The sequence below is a fragment of the Leuciscus leuciscus genome, assembly GCF_965113295.1.
Source record: "Leuciscus leuciscus genome assembly, chromosome: 15".
In the NCBI taxonomy this organism is placed as follows: Eukaryota; Metazoa; Chordata; class Actinopteri; order Cypriniformes; family Leuciscidae; genus Leuciscus; species Leuciscus leuciscus.
In genome coordinates, this window is record NC_138739.1 from 13,994,203 (window position 1) to 14,013,752 (window position 19,550).

Consider the following 19,550-nt stretch of genomic DNA (forward strand, 5'->3'; position numbering starts at 1 on the left):
TAATCAAAGCATTAGACACTGAAAAAGATAAGTGATTCAGGCCACAATATGATGATAACACCATCAATAAACAGCCAACATCACCTGATCTCTTTTTCTCTTGGCTTTTTCACTGCAACAAATGTGTTTTATAAACACATAATTATAGCAGTCAGAGAAAATTTTATATTAAAGAGTCAATGGTCAAGAGCCCAACTAAAGCAAACGCTAACCACCATCATGGTGACTTTAAAATACAACTATTGATTTAATTCAAACGGAAATGAAATAAAGTCAGTCTGGTTAGTAATAAGTGAAGCTGGTAATGCTGTTTGTGGAGTTGTTTAATCCTCCTCTGCTGAGATCTTCACAGATTTAATGTCTTCTTTTCTCTTCAGTTGATTTCATCTAAGGCTGTGGCTGAAGTCAGTTGTAGTTCTTGTGTTTCTCTTTCCTTCAGTGATTCTGCTTGTTAACTACAGGTGTTCATAATTAATGCTCAATCATCACTTAATTATCTCATTAACTTCAACACCGCTTTAACTCTGTAGTGTGCACACATATGAACACTGAGCAGTGTTAATTTAACATGGGCGTTTTTCTGTGTACTATTACATAAATCTTACCTGTTTCATTTACATATGACTGACAAATATAAATCACATTCAGTTTATTAATACAATTACATAAATCTTATCTGTTTCATTTAGATATGACTTAAAAATATGAATCACATTCAGAGTATTGATTGGTTTATGTTACAACTATGTAATCCAAATGCATGGGAATTTTACATGCAATTCAAATACATAAATCTTATGTTTAGACAAATTTTTTTTTTGAGTGTAGCAACCACCCAGAATACATTAGCAACCACCCTGAAACCCTTAGCAACCTGTTAAAGCACCCTAGCAACCACCCCATAGACTTACATTGAAAATAGTTGAGAGCATCAGAGCAAAAAATAAATTAAAAAATTACAAATTCTAGACATGGTAACTAATTAGATTACATTGTTGTGTAACTGATTTTGGGGGGGTGGACAATTTCAAGTAGAACATGACCAAGTATAAAATTAAAATACAAATCAAAAGAAGTGCATCTGTTTAGTTTGTAGTTCCTATCTTGAAAATGCAATATGAAGTGCAGCTATTTTTTCTCTTTCTCTTGGTATGAACTGAGTTTTAAATGTTTATTTCAGAAACACCAAGGGCTCCAACTGGCCACAGCATGGATGTATTTCCAATGCCCACATCCAGTAAGTAATTACTTTGTCTTGTATATTTGTAGATAGGCATAAAGCATACTGTTTTTGTATTAATCTTTATATGACCATTTGAATTTGAATGGCATCCTATTGTGATAATTAACCAGACAATAACAATTACATTTATTAAGAATTACAGTTTTTACTATCTGAAATTAAATTTTTGATATTTGTATTTCCACAAGTGATTTCCCAATGTTTTGATACCAAGAATTGGTAAACCACATGTTTACTAGTCAAATTCCATTACTGATATCAAGATGAATAATTTAATATAGTGACATTTGAATTTATTATTGATTATATAGTTGATCATTAATATTCTTGTCAAATGTTTTTAACTTTTTAGAATTCCAGAAATGTGTCCTCAAAAAGCTGGTGGAGATCATGCAGGAGGTCCAGAGGATTGGAAGTGCAGAACCTAATAATTCTTCGTACCACATCAGAAGAATGGAGCTGATAGAGGAGCTGAACACCTTGGAGGAGAAGCTTCAAAATAATGAAGAGAGAGATGTTCTGGTAAAATAGAATTATTAACCAGTTTGCTTATTCTTTTCTTTAAAAAAAAAAAAAAAATTGTGCTAACAATGAACATTAAGTACTTACTTTCGGTAATAATGTAATTTATTCAATCAGTCCTGGATTTGTTTTTGTTTTTATTTTTATATTGCGGCCTAGAATGACTGATTTAGCTTTTCTCAAAAATTATTTCAATATTTGCAGCATTGTTATTTTATTTTATTTACAGTGAAACCCCACCAATAATAATAATACATATTATATTTAATAAGTTTTAGTGACAGTTAGTGTTAGTGAGTAGCTACAATTTACCTGTAAATATTTTTGTACATAAATATATTAAATTTATGTGTTTAAATTGTGTTCCTGGTCCCTCATGCACAATGCAATGATGACAATAGTATACTCATAATTCTACTTTACTGAAAATACAGAACTGTGTTTACTATAACACTATTTACAAACACATTTGGACTTGTCCTAACCAATAAAATTAAGTTCAACTGATTAGGTTAATGCAAGGACTGAAAATGTTTGTTACCAATATTGTATAGTAATAATGATATTTACTTTTTTCCTCTTAGATTACCCAGTTAAGTAAAGTTGGAGGCAAAAACATCAGGGACTGTTCAACAAAGATTTTGGATAGGTATGTACGATCAAGCATTCATTTCTTTAATCATAAAAGATTTGATTTCTGATAATAAAAGAAATGCCTGTTACCTTGACTCATCCCTTCTCACATCTCCTCTTTGCTACCTTGCACCAAGGAGGTGTAAGTAGAGGAGGTGTGAGTAGAGGAGGTGACTGATCACCTTTTCTCCATCTCTGTTTCCCACCACTTTCTTCCCCTCTTTCTTTCAGGCTGATGACCAACAATCTTATGGCACAGCTCAACATGAAGGGCCACGGCTCAAAAAAAGCATTTCAGTCAACAGCACTGTTCACCACTGTGATAGGTATATTCTGATTTTACTTTGAGCGTGCTTTATGGAATTCAAAGTGATGTAACAGAGCATTTAGAATAGACAGATTGGAAGAGAAACAGTACACAAAAATGATGGTTTGGTACCTCAGATTTTGAAGTCACCGTTTGGTTTTCAGTACAGCAGGGGGGGGAAACAAAGCATCATCTTTTTGTTGTTTGTTGTTGCATTTTTATTAAACAAAAATAAATAAATATTAAATTATAATTAAAATGTTTATCTTAATAATTTATAATAATACAATTATTCAATCAATAAAAATGTAATCAATTAAAAATAAAAATCTAATTTAAATGAATTAAAATACATCAAATACAAAAATGCATCTCATCTAATGTTGTAAGTTGTAGTATTATCCCCTCTAATCACTTTTAGCTGAAAGGGTATTAGGCCTAGTAACTAATACTAAGAGTGGGGGCCCCAGGCAAAATTATATAATGTAATATAATGTATATATATAATGTTATTATATTTTGGATAATATATCTTCATTACATAGAGATATAATTAGACAAAATTCAAAAAGTAGTCAAAACACAAAACATCTAACATCTAACAGAACATAAGTTGTTTATTTTTTTACAGCATTATGTGCTTATTATTTTTATTAACGAAATACCAATCTACATCTTTATAACAGAAGATACAATATAATACAGCAATCTTCAAGATACAGTAAATCTTCACATTTATAAAGGATTCTCACCTTAAAAACAGTCCTTTGCGTGGTGGAACAAACAATGCTATATAGAAATATATAGTTAGCATCTTAATTTAATCTTTGTTTTATTATCTTGTTAGTTCATTAATTATGTTAACTACTTATACTAATTTAACACAAAGAGCTAATTAATAATTATTAAATAATGTCAACTAGTAAATGCATTGATTAGAGTTGTCATGCATATAGGCTAAAGATTTTTAGTCTATATGCACGTTTATATTAATCTCTGCTTAAATACTGGATGCATGGAGGAATAGCCTTTTCCGCGCTCAAGCGCACTCATAAATCTTGCCGCAAAGCACCGACAAAAGCAGGCTGATAATAAATATGTCAGAAAAAAATAAGAGGCATTTTAAGTGTCTATTAATTAATAATATAATTAGTGTTTTCTAAATCAGCGGCTGCAAACATATCACCCTACATCTCCGCTGTAAAGTAGATGCGCCTTTAAAGAAATGCATCTTTCAGTCAGATTACACGATTAGACGGCTTTCGATTCGGATTTTTTCGTTTAAAAGTGGGCGTTTCAAGCTTTAGTGAGGCTGTCTGTGAGGCTAGTATAGCATAGTATAGTATAGTGTTTCAGTTCATTTTTGGGAAGCGCTTTAGTGTCACGCCAAGAAGAAAGCGCCCCCTGTTTGTTTATTTTTATTTTAGAAAAGCACGTTTTCTTGTTATTGTGAGTTTACACAAATAAATTAGTTGTAGTTGATGTATTATTCTTTTCAGTATTGGCCAGAAATGATGGAGTATTTTAAGTTGTTTCCACTGTTGATAGGAAAATGCAAGTGACCTCGCCGGCGCCTCCACCATGTCATGCAGTGCGCGCTCCACATTCCGCACAAACACTTGGATATGCACCTAATAATAGCGCACATTTATCTAGGTTAAAAATTATTTCTGCAGGTGCAGTGGTTAAACCATCACTGCAATCTCATGCGAAAATGCGAACCAAACTGAAAAGCCTGTGTACCGTTGCCTCTCTTAATTCTTGTTAGTAACAAACTGAACAGAACACTAATGTTTTTCTTTGTCATCATTACAGATGCAATCAAAAAGTGGAATAATAAGGCCACTGACCACGAAATATACAAAGCCGTGGGAGACCACCTTAAACATGCCCCTGGACGATCTGGCGGTGGGGGATATGTGGCTACAAACGAATAATGAGTGTTGTTCGTGTGTATTTGACGTGTCAATAAATGTTTTCTTGTTATTTTTTTGTCATTTGTTCTATTTTGAGTATTATTATTATTAATAATAATATATAGGCTAGTATAATATGATGAATCTATATAGAGTGGTGAATGACGTCACTTTGTAGGATATAATGAATATATTACATATATATTATTACATATTACATTATTATTACATAATAATTAATTTATGCTTGAAATTCGGATCTTTTTAACGACCAGGTTTAATCAGGTCTTTTTAACGACCTGAAAATGACGTCTTTTCCCCTTTCACTTTTCAACCAAATTTAGACCTAAAATGGACGTCTTTTTATAGACGTCTTTTCAACGACCTGAAAAAGACGGCTTTTCACCTTTCACTTTTCAACCAAAATGTAACGTTGTTTAGACGTCTTGCAAAGTCGTCTTTTCAACGTCTTTTCAACGAGTTTTTGCTGGGTGGGTATGCACTAGTCTGTCTAACTTGTGTAAATAAGAAATATCACTCACCCTATAAAGCCCACAACAATAAGAAAAGCAGTAGATAAGGCATTGGGGTTTCACTTTTATGTGTTTTTGTAGTGCTGTGCTTAACCAAATTTGAGTATTCATGAATATGATTTTAAAAATACAAAGTAAGAAAGTTGAGATCACATCTTTGCTGAAATGTATTGTGCTGTTGTTGTTAACAAGCCATGGTTAATTTGCTCTGCCTTAGGATTGCACGTGTCCTGGGACAGGAGAGGGTGTGAGTGGGAAACCCACTGCTGAAACTTGGCCCTGGTTTGTCCTCATGGATGATATGTTGGGACAGAGGCATTGCACCCTCATTGCCTCAATCCCTGAGGACACACCAGGGCCGAGTTCAGCAGTGTGTGACCAAGAAGAGGAAGAGCCAGAGGCAGCAGCATCAGCATCAGCACCAGGACCAGCAGCATCAGCACCAGCACCACGATGAAGGCAAGACAGAGAGGACGAGTTTTTGGACTTGATTAGAGAAGACATGGGACTGCAGAGGCGAGGAGAGCACAAGAGAGAATGGACAGGCTGTTTTCTCCTCTTGAAAGAATCATTGAGAAATATATAGCCTATATATATTCTTGTTTAACTTTTTTTCACTTATATTTTTTAAAAGGAAAAAAAAATTATGCAACTTTAAATGTGTAAATACAAGAGAATTCTTTGCTCGGGACATTGTTTATTTTTGTAATGACAGTCATAATTTCTACATGAAACAAATTCTTCTATAACTTTTTCCCCCCAACTATTTACAACATATTTTAAACATATCAAAATCAACATAAACATTTAAATTACAGTACATAAAATAAGAAAAAATGATGTAGACTTTTATTCAGCTGAGTGGGAGACCCTGGTTTGTTGCTGGACCGGGATGGGCTCCACAATAGAGACCCTGGTAAGGCCTCCTGCTGGTGGGACATCATCTGGGATGCTCTCCAGAGTGTTTGACTGCATATTTACACTATCCACGTCTACCAACAGGTTTGCAGGGCTGACTCATGGAATAAATATTGAGATACTTTATTACACTGAAGTACTTTAAATAAGCACTAATACCGCTTTGGGGAAAAACTACTAGTCATATATTTCAAACCTTAGTTAAGCAAACTTATCTTGCATACTCTAATGTACTTAAGGTATCAAGAGTAAAAGTAAAGGAATTCTGGAGGAAAAAAAACCTTGTCAGGGTTTTTATGATGGTTCTGCTTTTATATTACTGCATATGTTGCATTTTACTTCTGAATATTTTCAAGGTTGATACATTTAAACTATATACTTTTGTGTAGTTTATTGTAAAACAATGCATCATATTGTAAAATAATTTTGTAGTGTTGCTGTCCTTTGTGGGAAAATCACTTCGAGTATTAACGAAGTAGTTTCTTACATACCACCAGTGCCGGCCCGAGCCTTTTGGGGGCCCTAAGCAGAATTTGATTTGGGGGCCCCCTCCCACCACGCAGAGTCACCTGTGCTTGACGATTATTGACAATGTCACGCTATAATGTTACATTATAAATTAATACAATGAGGCTATGTATTAATACAAAATAAATACTTCATAAAAAATAGATAGGCCTACTTAAAGTTTTAACTTTTTCTTTAATCTTTTACTAACTCTTGGAAACTTCTGAAAACAAACTGTCACAAAACATATAAAAAAATTTATTTGCAAAATATCCTCCAACGTTTTGCAACACTTTGCAGTTTGAATGATGTCTTGTATGAACATGACGGAGTATGTTTTTATGTTTCCACTGTTCGATCGCGCCCGCGACTCACACACACACACACACACACACACACACACACACACACACACACACAACATATTCCAGCTTTGTAATCTTCCACTGTGATGTTTCCAAGCACATTTTTGCGAGTGTGAAGAGGATTATTTTTTCCGTCGATATTGGAATGTAAGTGAAGTACAAAGCCTCTGATAAAGAATAGTTTACCATCCAAATCCATCGCGAATGTTGAAACATTTTGATTCTAATGAGAGAGATACGTGAGCCCAACGCCGCGTACTTTCACTTTCGCTTTAAATTATTTCGTTTTGGCTTGTTTATAGTTATTTTTTTTATTCTTGTTCTGTTCTGAATATCATTACATTTAAAGGATAAATCATTGATCAAATCAAATTTTTGTGACATGGCTTAACATTACCGTGACTTTGCGCACAAATTGTCTATGCACGCCACGCGAGGTTATGCACATGACTCAAACACTGGCAGACACAGCAGCAGTTGTAGGCAGGTATATTGATCATGAAATCAGAATTTTCTTGTCGTGAATTATTAATCCTTTCATTCATTTATGTCACTTGTTTAAGTTAATTAATATGTAAAAAAAAAAAAAAAACTCGATTGGGGGCCCCCTGGTGGCGAGGGGGCCCCAAGCAGCCGCTTAGTTCGCTTATGCCTCGGGCCGGCCCTGCATACCACCACTGGTTATTTTGAAAATTAAACTAACAAAATGTAGGCCTATTGTCACAATATTAACAAATTGTTGCTAACTACAGCACCGTCCCATTTCAAAGAGCGCATCTGAAGCGCTCGGACCGGTCTAGCGGCGGAGGATTGTTCTTGTCGCCTAGCAACAGTGACTGACAGCTGCCGATGACGAGTGGGAGTAACATTCGCACTGGACTTTTTATATTCAACTGAGTTTTATATTCAAATAGGGTTGAAAACCTGTGTAAATATATTTACCATGGTCCATTTATGTGCATAAAAAGAATACACTAGCCTACAAAATCGCATCAAGGTAAGATATAAATGAACATTTGAATCTTCGGCTAAGCCGAAAGTAGGCCTACATGACCTGGTCCTCCAGTAAAATATAAAACATAAAAATGACAATAGCCAATTCTGGCTCCATAGCTGTTTACTTAATTATATCAAATGAATTGTCAGGATGGCAGCATACTCTCGCACCGTTGCTTGGCGCCTGGAGCGGTAATCGGGAACACCTGGCTGCACAATTAGGAAATCCTACGAAGGCTACATGGTGTGTCGTTCGGAGGACGCATAGGCTGCATCGTTTGAAGTCCGCAGCCTTCGAAGGATGCAGTCTTCACATTGGGACACAGCTAAAGACAGGTATGCAGGCCGTCACACACAAAGCGTGCGTACATGAAAAAAAAAAAAAAAGACACACACACACACACACACACTAAAAAAAACAACTATTTATATGTTAAGCTGTATTTGTCTCTTCAACCCTGTTACCCTAGTCTCAACCCTGTCACACCTACATTTCCCTTTCAAGAGGTTTTTAAAAAGCAGTGCAGCTGCACAGCAGACACCTAGCTGAGCACCTAGAGCGGTCATTGGCTGTGCTGCAACAACTTCACGAACCTATGGCGAGGCAGCTCATGCACGAAAACCAATCAGGCCGCTTCGCGCCCTGGCATGTCATAGCCCGCCAGAATGGGCATGGCTTATAGCTATATAAGGCCCCATTTTCGCCATAAAAACAGATTTAATCTCTTCAGCAAGTCTCCACTTCGCTGACTTCCGTATTAGAAACCTTCTTCGCCGCCTCGAACAAGCACCTGCAAAGCAGTCTGAGGATGCCGGCTCCTGTTTCAACTCGACGCCACCTTCAGCCCGCTGTTCTGCCGTGCCATTTGGCGCGCTGTATCCTTTTACATGTGTTGGAGAATTTCCTTTGCCTCATATAAAAGTCTGTATTGCTGTGTCTCAGTCAGAAACCAGGTTAAATCAGGATAAATCAGGTTAAATCAGGTCAAAGGGTCTGTGAGGATGGAAAAGTACCTAACTAGCTCAGAGAGAAGATGTGTATAGTTAGTTGATAAGATGGTACTAAAAATTAGGGATGTCCCGATCCGATCACGTGATCGGAAATAGGGCCCGATCACGTGTTTTCAGACTCGATCGGAATCGGACGTTACCTCCCGATCAGGACTCGGATATATATGTATATATATTCTCATTATTTTTTAACACATCTATAGTTATGCGGTGGCACAGAGTTACGCCGGTTTCACACTGCACGCGAGCAGAGCGTAAGCAGCGCAGGAGCAGTGCGTATGGTTAGTGGGAGCAGGACACGCGCGTTTTGCTTTCACACTGGCAGCGTTTGTCACGCGCGGCTGAACCGCGGCGTGTGTACAGACAGAGTACTCTATAATGGATAAGTTGGCATTGCTTTCTTTCGTTTTCAAATACATTTAAGAGAAAAGACTTGTCAAGAAGCTTATTTTATTCATAATTTCATTTATATAACTTATCATCTTTGTTTTTATTGTTCTGGCAACAAGTTTGTTTTTGGACATTTGTTTTCTTTTTAAATTGCTGCCTGTTGGTCATTTGATTGACTGTTTAAAACACAATAGATATCATCAATGCACTTTTTGGATAAAAATGCGGTGTATTTTGGCCATGATCAATGCATTGTCACTTTAATTCAGCGTAAGCGGCGCAGCAAAAATAGACTCGGCGCCGAAACGATCGCGGCACTGCTGCTCTGCTCTGCTACGCACTGCCGCGCCGCTTCTGCGTGCGGTGTGAACGCTCTAATCTGTTACGGTGCGTGTCCACTACAGCGGCAAAACTCCGCTCAGTGCCGCTGGCAACGCTGTAACGTCTCCGCTTTGGGGTGTGTCTGTTGCTGTTGTGTTTAATCTAAGTTTTTTTCAACACACGGACAGTATAATCACCAGCAATGCACGCGATTACATTTAGAAATAGATAAGCTTTGTTTCCAAATGCACCAAGCAAAGATATCCTTTCAATTTTATAAACTTTTATAAATCCAATCAATATAATCACAATGAACACGTCAAAAATAAAATCTTTAACATATATAACAACTGCAAAGCGTCTAATTTGTAAACAAAATGATTTATGCACTAAATCCAGCATAAACTCCGGCACAATTTGCATATTTTTATACAGACGTCTCATCCCGAACCTCACCCCTCATTTACACTGCACACATCTGCGGCGCATTACGTCTGCGACAAGGTTTTATTCCGTCCTCCACGCGGTGCCAACTCACACCAGGAGCATTTCAGAAGCGGAGCGACTGGATGCGCGAGACCACGTGATTTGCCTGTCCGACGTGGTTTTTCTTGATTTTTGGGTTTCTACCATACAGTCTATGGTTTCTACCAAGGATATTGGTGTGTGATACGTTTGGGAGTTTGCACAGGGTGTTTATTTTGAATTTGACAATGTTTTTTTTACTTTTATTTTGTATTCCCGGTGCGACTTGGACGCGCGTCCGTCAAAAATAGACTAGGCGCCTATATTTAGCGAAGCGGCACGGAGAGCCGCTTCTGGGAAGCTTCTGAAACGCGCCGCGTTGCGGCCGGTGTAAACACAAGCATTGACTAGAATGGGCGCGATCAGCTCCGGTAGCCGTGTCGCAGCCGTAATGCGCCGCACACGTGTGCAGTGTAAATGAGGGGTTACAGCAATTGGCTGCCGACCGCGTTTTTCGCTTGATATTTACATAACCCCTCATTTACACTGAACACGTCTGCGGCGCTTCGCTAAATATAGGCGCCAGGTCTATTTTTGACGGACGCACGTCCAAGTCGCACCGGGAATACAAAATAAAGTAAAAAAAACATTGTCAAATTCAAAATAAACACCCTGTGCAAACTCCCAAACGTATTACACACCAATATCCTTGGTAGAAACCATAGACTGTATGGTAGAAACTCAAAAATCAAGAAAAACCACGTCGGACAGGCAAATCACGTGGTCTTGCGCATCCAGTCGCTCCGCTTCTGAAATGCTCCTGGTGTGAGTTGGCACCGCGTGGAGGACGGAATAAAACCTTGTCGCAGACGTAATGCACCGCACACGTGTGCTGTGTAAATGAGGGGTAAAGTCGAGAACTGCCCAACCTTTTGACGCTCTCGGTCGCTCTCAACGCTTTCTCCGGTCCGCTGGCAATCCCAAAATGCACTGGGCGAGCGTGAAGCTCAACTTCCATAGGAATGAATTGAAAACCCTCGCTCCGCTCCGCTCGCTCTGCGCCAGTGGACACGCACCGTTAACATGGGCGCCGAAAAAAATACGCGCTGCACGCTCTGCTAACGCATGCAGTGTAAAACCGGCGAGTGCAGTTCCTAAAAGCACATTACTGGCTTTGCAAACACTGTGGCACTTTTATATTTTATTTGTTTACATTCCTGCCGGGTATTTTAAGTTGAGGTGCTATTTGTTTAAATATATTAGACTTTTTTTTTATATTTACTGTTGCACTAAAGTCCAAAAGTGAAGAATTTATGTTATTTATTACTTGATTGTTCAAGCTACCTCACAGAAGTGCTCTGTTTGTTAACAGAGTTGTTGAATGTTAAAATAAGGTGAATTAAATAAAAAATAAGGAACATCCTGGATCTGTTTTTTAGCTCTTCTTTATTCTTTTTTTTATGTATTATAGAAGTATCGGATCGGGACTCGGTATCGGCAGATACTCAAAATCAAATGACTCGGACTCGGACTCGAGGGCAAAAAAACCTGATCGGGACATCCCTACTAAAAATGTTAATTAAAAATGATGGATTGCACTAGAACACTGCAGGTGCAGAGAATCATGTTACCTGAGATAAAAAAAAAAAAAAAGATTTAAAAAAGATTTTTCCACCTATTAAAAGATGTATCCGGGAAAGATGATTCTAACGGTAGCGAGATCTCGAGGCGGAGCAAAAAGAGAAAGATAGCTGATTGGCTACCTAGTGATAAGAAACTGTATAAGACCTGAAGTTCGACCATTGCAAGTCAGATGAACAGCTGCATCTCACTTTGTTGCCTGGTACACAGCTCGGAACTTGCCCCCCTTATTATGTGGAGTACAGAAAATTCTCTCCTTTTTACAAGAGCTCTTTAAACGCGGGGCGTTCCCCGTCCACGCTCAAAGTCAAGTCAAGTCAAGTCAAGTTTATTTGTATAGCGCTTTTCACAATACAGATTGTATCAAAGCAGCTTCACAGTATTAAATTAAAATAATACAACAAAGTTTGTTTCAAGAGGAATTTATTGATTGTTAAAATAAAATTAAATATCCCCAAAATATCCCCAACTGAGCAAGCCAAAGGCAACAGTATATAGAGACATAGCGTATTAGGCCATGCCCACACCCGGGGGGAAAACAATCCAACCGTCTCCATTTTTTTTGCATTGCGAGAGGCTGCCTCCTTGTCATTTCTTGCTTCTAACAGAAGACAGAAAAATGCCTAAAAGCTGCTGTGTGACAAGGTGTACAGCAAACAAGCTAAAAAACCCAGAAATACGTTTTTATTAGCTCTCGACCCCAAAAAACGAGTGTTTAGGACATAAAAGTGGATACAGGCAGTTGAGACAGAGCGGCACGTGTCTCGTTACTTTGAGAACTAACGTACACCCGCTGGAGGAAACCGTAATCGACAACACAGGATACTGTAGTTTATCTTACAGAAATATAATATATAAAACTGACATTTGGATATTTGATTCACCAGTGACCAAATGTTTAACTTACTGCACATGTAGTGTATTTTTAGTGCATACTGAGTGTCAGGATCCCACAATTTACCCATTCGTTCCAGCCTGTATCCACTTTTTTGTCTTCAAACGCTCGTTTTTTGGGGTCGACAGCTTATGAAAACTTATTTCTGGGTTTCTTAGCTTGTTTGCTGTACACCTTGTCACATAGCAGCTTTTAGGCATTTTTCTGTCTTTTGTTAGAAGCAAGAAATGACAAGGAGGCAGCCTCTCGCAATGCAAAGTCAATTGATCTTGACCGTTCACAGACCGTTGGACTGTTTTCCCGCGTGGCGCTCTGTCTCTATAGCGGCAATAGCAGCATTTCACGCTCATGTGGCTGGGCAATCAGTGGGAAGAAGGGACCTATTCGTGCACTTCCTCAAAGGGGCCAGAAGGCTAAACCCACCTCGACCCCCCTCCGTGCCTGTCTGGGACCTCTCCATGGTCCTGGAGGCCATGAAAGGAGCCTCATCTGAGCCACTTCAGCTCGCTGACCTGAAGCCTCTTTCACTCAAAACTGCTCTCTTGCTGGCGCTAGCGTCAGTCAAGTGAGTATGTGATTTGCAAGCGCTTTCAGTAAGTGCTTCCTGCCTTGAATTCGGGCCTAACGACTCCAGAGTTCCTAAAGTGCTCTCCACAGGAGTACAGGTCATTTCACTGCCAGCTCTTCCCTCGTCAGAGGATGAAAGAGATGCGAATTTGCTCTGCCCTGTCAGGGCCATTAGAGTTTATTTAGAGCGTTCTGCCCCGTTCAGTCAGTCAGAACAGCTCTTCGTATGTTTTGGCGGCCACTCCAAAGGACTCTCAGTCAGAAAGCAGAGATTATCATGCTGGATAGTGGACGCTATCTCGCTGACTTATGAGTCTAAGGGCCTCCAGTGTCCCATAAGCGTCCGAGCTCATTCCACAAGAGGTATGGTCTCATCTTGGGCATGGTCGAGTGGAATACCAATTGAAGATTGAAAGCCGGCTGGGCCTCCTCGTGATATTATAACATGGAAGTTCCCGCTTTGCATGCAAAGATTCTTTCAATATAATAAGTGTTAAGCACATAACTATAAGGCCAATGCATATATCTGGTCCTAGTTTATACATATTAAAACGAACCGGCTTCGTGGAATGACCAAATCGTACTGGTTTCGTGGAATGACTCCTTTAGTATACAATCTGTTTAACAGCCCTGTCTAATACGTTATTAGATAGAACTGTTATACAAAGAAAGTAGACAGTATATGAAAAGTCTTAGCATTTGCTGTGTGGTTGATATCCAGTGGCGCTAGCTGAGCAGGAATATGTAATCATGTTTCACTTGGTCTCCTCAAAGTTGCGTTAGATTTCCTCCTTAGTTATAAGGTCGAGAGGTCGATTTATCACTTTTTTCCATGTTCAAAGAGTTAGTTAGTGTTGTAAATATATAGGCTATAAACTGTGGCTGCATCCGAAGACTTGTTGCCTCCCTGCCCTTTCAGACTATGACTTAGCAGACGGTGTTTACGCATAAAGATACCTTACCAACTGATTTCAGACAGACTTCTGAGGCAGTGTAACGATTTGGCAATTGATGACAAAACAGAGAGAGCTTTGGTGACAAAAAAAAAGAATATTTAATTACTACAATACAAACTTATCACTAGAAATGTCATCACTTTACACACAAACTGACCTTCGACCTCAAATTTCAAATGCCATCTTTATTTTTCAGGGATTGGAATGCACAGAATTGTGGGATTTGTCGAGGGAACCAGTGTGATGCTAACTGGACTCATCTCTTCACCACACTGGTTGGCCTACAAGGTGACGTCATACCTTCACCACTCTGTAGCGCTGGTTTTGATCCTAATCTGAAGTAGGAGCTAAATTAGTTCCTCCAAAAGGAGTTCCTAGAACTAAAGTCTTTAACAGTTATTGAGGTGTGAACACACCAAAAACTGGGTACTTCCGCCAATAGTTCTAGGAGCTGTGAAAAGGTTTCTGGTGCAAAAGCCCCTATTAGTACCTTTTGAAAAGGTACCACCTCAGTGACCTCATTTCCAGAAAAGATGGGATATTTGTGAAATGCAGTAAAATCAAGAATATGTGATTTTTATTAATTCTCTTGAACCTTTATTTACAGTTTTTTCTGAATGCTGAAGCGCTAATCGTGATTCTTGTAGCACAATTTCTAAAACTATTAATACGTATAGCAAAACCACTCACTGAGTTTGCAAAACTAAAAGCACAAACACTGCTTTGCACTCAGTTTGCAATTTTGTAACACACACTTTGCAAAACTGTAGGCACAATTCACTGCACAACACTCTTTTTGCAGAACTTTAAACACAACTCACTGCTTACACTCAATTACCAAATTTCCAACACACTCCTAGCAAAATTATACACATGTATGGCTATCATTAACACTATTTTGCCAACTGTCTGGCACACTTTCACATGTGAAAACTGTTTTAGATAATTAGTTCACTTTGCAATCAGCCTAAGCACTATAAATAAGCCACAGGTAAGCTGTCTGTGTGGAGTACAATGGAAGGAGCAGTAAGAGTGAGAAGAGTGAGAATCAGAGGAGGCCGAGGAGGCCGAGGGAGAGGACGTGGAGGTGAAGGTGAAGAAGTTGGAGGAAGAGGACGTGGAGGTGAAAAAGTTGGAGGAAGAGGACGTGGAGGTGAAGACGTGGAGGTGAAAAAGTTGGAGGAAGAGGACGTGGAGGTGAAGAAGTTGGAGGAAGAGGACGTGGAGTTGAAGAAGCGAGAGGGTTAGAGGAAGAGGACAAGGAGGAGCAAGAAGAGGACGAGGAGGCCGAGGGAGAGGACGTGGAGGTGAAGAAGCGAGAGGGTTAGAGGAAGTTAGAGGAAGAGGACAAGGAGGAGCAAGAAGAGGACGAGGAGGGGAAAGAGGAAGGGTAAGAAGAGTAAGAAATAGAATAACTGATGACATCAGAGCTACAATAGTGGACCATGTCATCAACCATGGGATGACCCTGAGGGAAGCTGGCCAACGGGTTCAGCCTAATTTGAGCCGCTACACTGTGGCAAGCATCATTAGGACATTTCGAAATGAGAATCGGTAAGTACTTTGTAGCACTGCCATACTCTAATGAGAAACACAACAGTACCATACATGCAAAAATACTGAAATTGTTACTTTACAGAATTGCTAGACGTCCAGATGTTGGGGGCAGAGGAAGAATGTTCACTCCAGAGCAAGAGACCCATATAGTGAACATGGTGATTGCCAATAATGCAATAAGACTGCGCAAAATACAGCAGCGCATAATTGATAATGACACCATCTTTCAAAAATATACACAGTGTAAGCATTTCTGCACTAAGTCGTGTACTTGCGCGCCACAGAATAAGAATGAAGCAAATTTACAGAGTTCCTTTCGAAAGAAACACAGAACGTGTAAAGCAACTGCGATATGACTATGTGCAGGTAAGCTATAGTGTCATTGGTTCTGAATTTGGAAGTGCATACTGTAGTGCTGTGCATGGGCCTGATGTGTTGCATTTGTTTTGTCTTGTCCAGAGAGTGATGGAAATAGAAGCAGATGCCATGGGACATGAGCTACTTTTTGTAGATGAGGCCGGTTTTAACCTCAGTAAAACCAGGAGACGTGGCAGGGACATTATTGGACACCGTGCCATCATCAATGTCCCAGGACAACGTGGTGGTAACATAACCATGTGTGCAGCTATAAGCCAAAATGGTGTTGTTCACCATCATGCAACCATAGGCCCATACAACACTGCACACATTATTGCATTCCTGGACACCTTACATGACATGCTCACTGTTCAGAGACCAGAGCATACCCGATATGTCATCATATGGGACAATGTTAGTTTCCATAGGGCTGCTTTGGTCCGCAACTGGTTTACAGACCACCCATCCTTCATGGCACTCAACCTCCCTCCATACTCTCCATTCTTAAATCCCATCGAGGAGTTCTTCTCTGCCTGGCGCTGGAAAGTGTACGACCGTCATCCTCATCAACAGGTAGCCCTTTTACAGGCAATGGAGGAGGCATATGGAGATATTGACCAGGCATCATGTCAGGCCTGGATACGGCATTCAAGGAGATATTTTCCCCGGTACCTTGGACTGGAGGATATCGCATGCGATGTGGACGAAATTTTGTGGCCGGACCCAGAAAGACGGCATGATGTAGGCTGATTGTCTTTTTTTCTTTTCTTTTTTTTGTGAAATTACTATTTTGTGTTCTGACTTTGTCTTGGTTTTGATGAGTGTGAATAAACACCAATACTTGAAGTTTGGATCCTTGTATGTTTACATGACACTATGACAAAAGTATGACCTCAAATTGACATCTGTACACAGAGAAAGCAAAAGCCAGATGTGTTTTGTATTCATACCATCAGAGTGTAGTTGGCACATTGTGTGCTTAGTAGATGATGGCTTGTGTTTACTGTTTGATACGAAAACACAATTTTTACGAAGGTGTGAAGAGTTAATCTAGCTGTGTTCGCTTTTGCAAGAGAACTACAATGTTTTGATAATTTGGTGAAAGGTTTTCTTATTTGTGTGTAGAGTTTAGCAAAAATAGCCAATAGTTACAAAAAATGTGCTTAAGCAATCAGAAAAAACTGTAACTGCCGAAAAGAAAAGATTTCCAATGTTTCCACTGACCAACTTAAAGGGATACTTCACCGTTTTTTCATATTAAACTATGTTATTCCCTTAACTAAGACGAGTTGATACATACCTCTCTCGTCTCAGTGCGTGCACTAAATCCCTCTGTCTTGCGGCGAAACTTTGTTAGCCCAGTTCATTTAATATGGGCCAAGCAGAGAAGATACCAAACACCTCCACGTTTTCCCTATTTAAATACAGTTACTCGCGAAGTGTAACTCGACCTAGGACGGTGACACAAAACAAAACGTTGCGCTTTTCTAAGCGTGTAAAATGGATAACTATTTTGTATGGCGGAATACCATAGCAAGTGCTTGTAAGCACTTCGACTTGGCGTAGTAATATCTTCACTCGTGAAAAATCCTCTCACCGGCCCCCGCTCCCTCTAGTGAAGATATTACTGCGCCAAGTCGAAGTGCTTACAAGCACTTGCTATGGTATTCCGCCATACAAAATAGTTATCCATTTTACACGCTTAGAAAAGCGCAACGTTTTGTTTTGTGTCACCGTCCTAGGTCGAGTTACACTTCGCGAGTAACTGTATTTAAATAGGGAAAACGTGGAGGTGTTTGGTATCTTCTCTGCTTGGCCCATATTAAATGAACTGGGCTAACAAAGTTTCGCCGCAAGACAGAGGGATTTAGTGCACGCACTGAGACGATAGAGGTATGTATCAACTCGTCTTAGTTAAGGGAATAACATAGTTTAATATGAAAAAACGGTGAAGTATCCCTTTAATTGTATTTGGTAAATATAAACACATTTTGATTTTGATGGCTGCAACACATTCCAAAAAAGTTGGGACAGAGGCAAAATGAAAGTGAAAAGATTAGGCCTACTGTCATGGCTAAATTGCAAAGATGTTTAGAAAAAACGACATTGAGTTCTCAGTCCCAAAGACGAAAGTGACGATCCATACTTTCATCAGAGACAGATGCAAAAGCAAACATCTGTAATGGTACGGTGGTGCATCAGTGCATATTCGTGACGGTATCATTGACGTGGAGGAGAGGTGTTGGTATTGCACATACAGCCATCAAGATGACATTGTTCCTGGGAAATCTATGGTTAGACGATCATTCTGCACGTGTTACAACAGAGTGGTTTAGACACTCTACACCTGCAGTCCAGATCTGTCTATTGCTGATAATTTATGGCCCATCATGAAAAGGAGAATTGGTCAATGACAACCACAGACTGTTGAGCGGCTGTCTTATATCAGGCAAGATTGCTAGAAAGCCTAACTCTAGTGATTTTAAAATGATGTATATTTTGTCTCAATTTTAGTGAATGGAAAAACCCAAAGTACATAGATAAAATCGTCTGCCACTTCACAGTGCAGTTTTACTGAAGTTCATCTTCTGAGTCAGACTGAAACTCCTGCGGTCGGTTTTCTACAGAAAAGTGGTTTTGTCTGTTGGTGGACAAACATCTTGCAGGTGAGAGTGTGTTTTCAGTGCATGAGTGTTTAGTTTGTAGGTGAAGAGCTTCTTACTGTCCTGATACTATCAGATTTGTTAAAACTCTTTAGGCCTAATCTACTGGAGAAAAAACAAACAAGATGAGCAACTGTTTGACACAGAGGGAGTGAAACGGTAACACAATTATCATATTTAACTGTTCAAAAGTTTAGAATGCGTTTCTTTTTCTTTTCTTTTTTTTCAAATTGGTTGGTTGGAAGGAGCAAGTTGATACATTATGAGTCCAGTCATTTTTCTTACCCACAATCTTTAAAAACTATTTAACAGTTTTAAGTGCTTCAATGTTTCTGTCATTAGTAAGTATAATTTAGTAATTCACAGCATTTTCCTTTGAGGATGTTAAAATACAGTTGAATATTTAGTTACATCGATCTAATAAATGAAAATGTGAGTTCTGTCTCAGTATTAAAGCATAACTGAGATCATCTCTATCACCTTCACATGCACATCAAGTGACACCATTTTCACATTGTCACATGACTCTTAGTCCTAAAATAACCTGTTGCATTGTGCTGTAATGCTGTTTTAGCTGCTGTTATTCAAAACCCACCAGATGGCGCCATTTAATATCGAGAATTAAAGTGATGACAGTAAATATGAGTCAAAGACAGTCAATCTGTAATAAAAATAACTGTATCTATTTATCATTACAGCTTCAGGTCTGTCTTCAGTTCATATAGCAGGAATAAATATGTTGTTGTTCTGCTGACTGCTGGTGTGTTTTACTATATAAGCTAAGTAA

The 19,550-nt window shown here is 39.0% G+C and overlaps 1 protein-coding gene across 1 annotated transcript in view; it reads left to right on the forward strand.

Annotated features, from left to right (window-relative positions):
* LOC309476075 (uncharacterized protein) overlaps positions 1 to 4,670 on the forward strand; it is a 110,470-nt gene extending 105,800 nt beyond the window's left edge. The window contains exons 14-18 of the mRNA XM_082139234.1: positions 1,181 to 1,237; positions 1,596 to 1,765; positions 2,350 to 2,414; positions 2,630 to 2,724; positions 4,521 to 4,670. Coding sequence (XP_081995360.1) covers positions 1,181 to 1,237; positions 1,596 to 1,765; positions 2,350 to 2,414; positions 2,630 to 2,724; positions 4,521 to 4,642 — 509 coding nt within the window. The 3' untranslated portion in view covers positions 4,643 to 4,670. The remainder of the gene's footprint in view (positions 1 to 1,180; positions 1,238 to 1,595; positions 1,766 to 2,349; positions 2,415 to 2,629; positions 2,725 to 4,520) is intronic.
* The last annotated feature ends 14,880 nt before the right edge of the window (positions 4,671 to 19,550 follow it).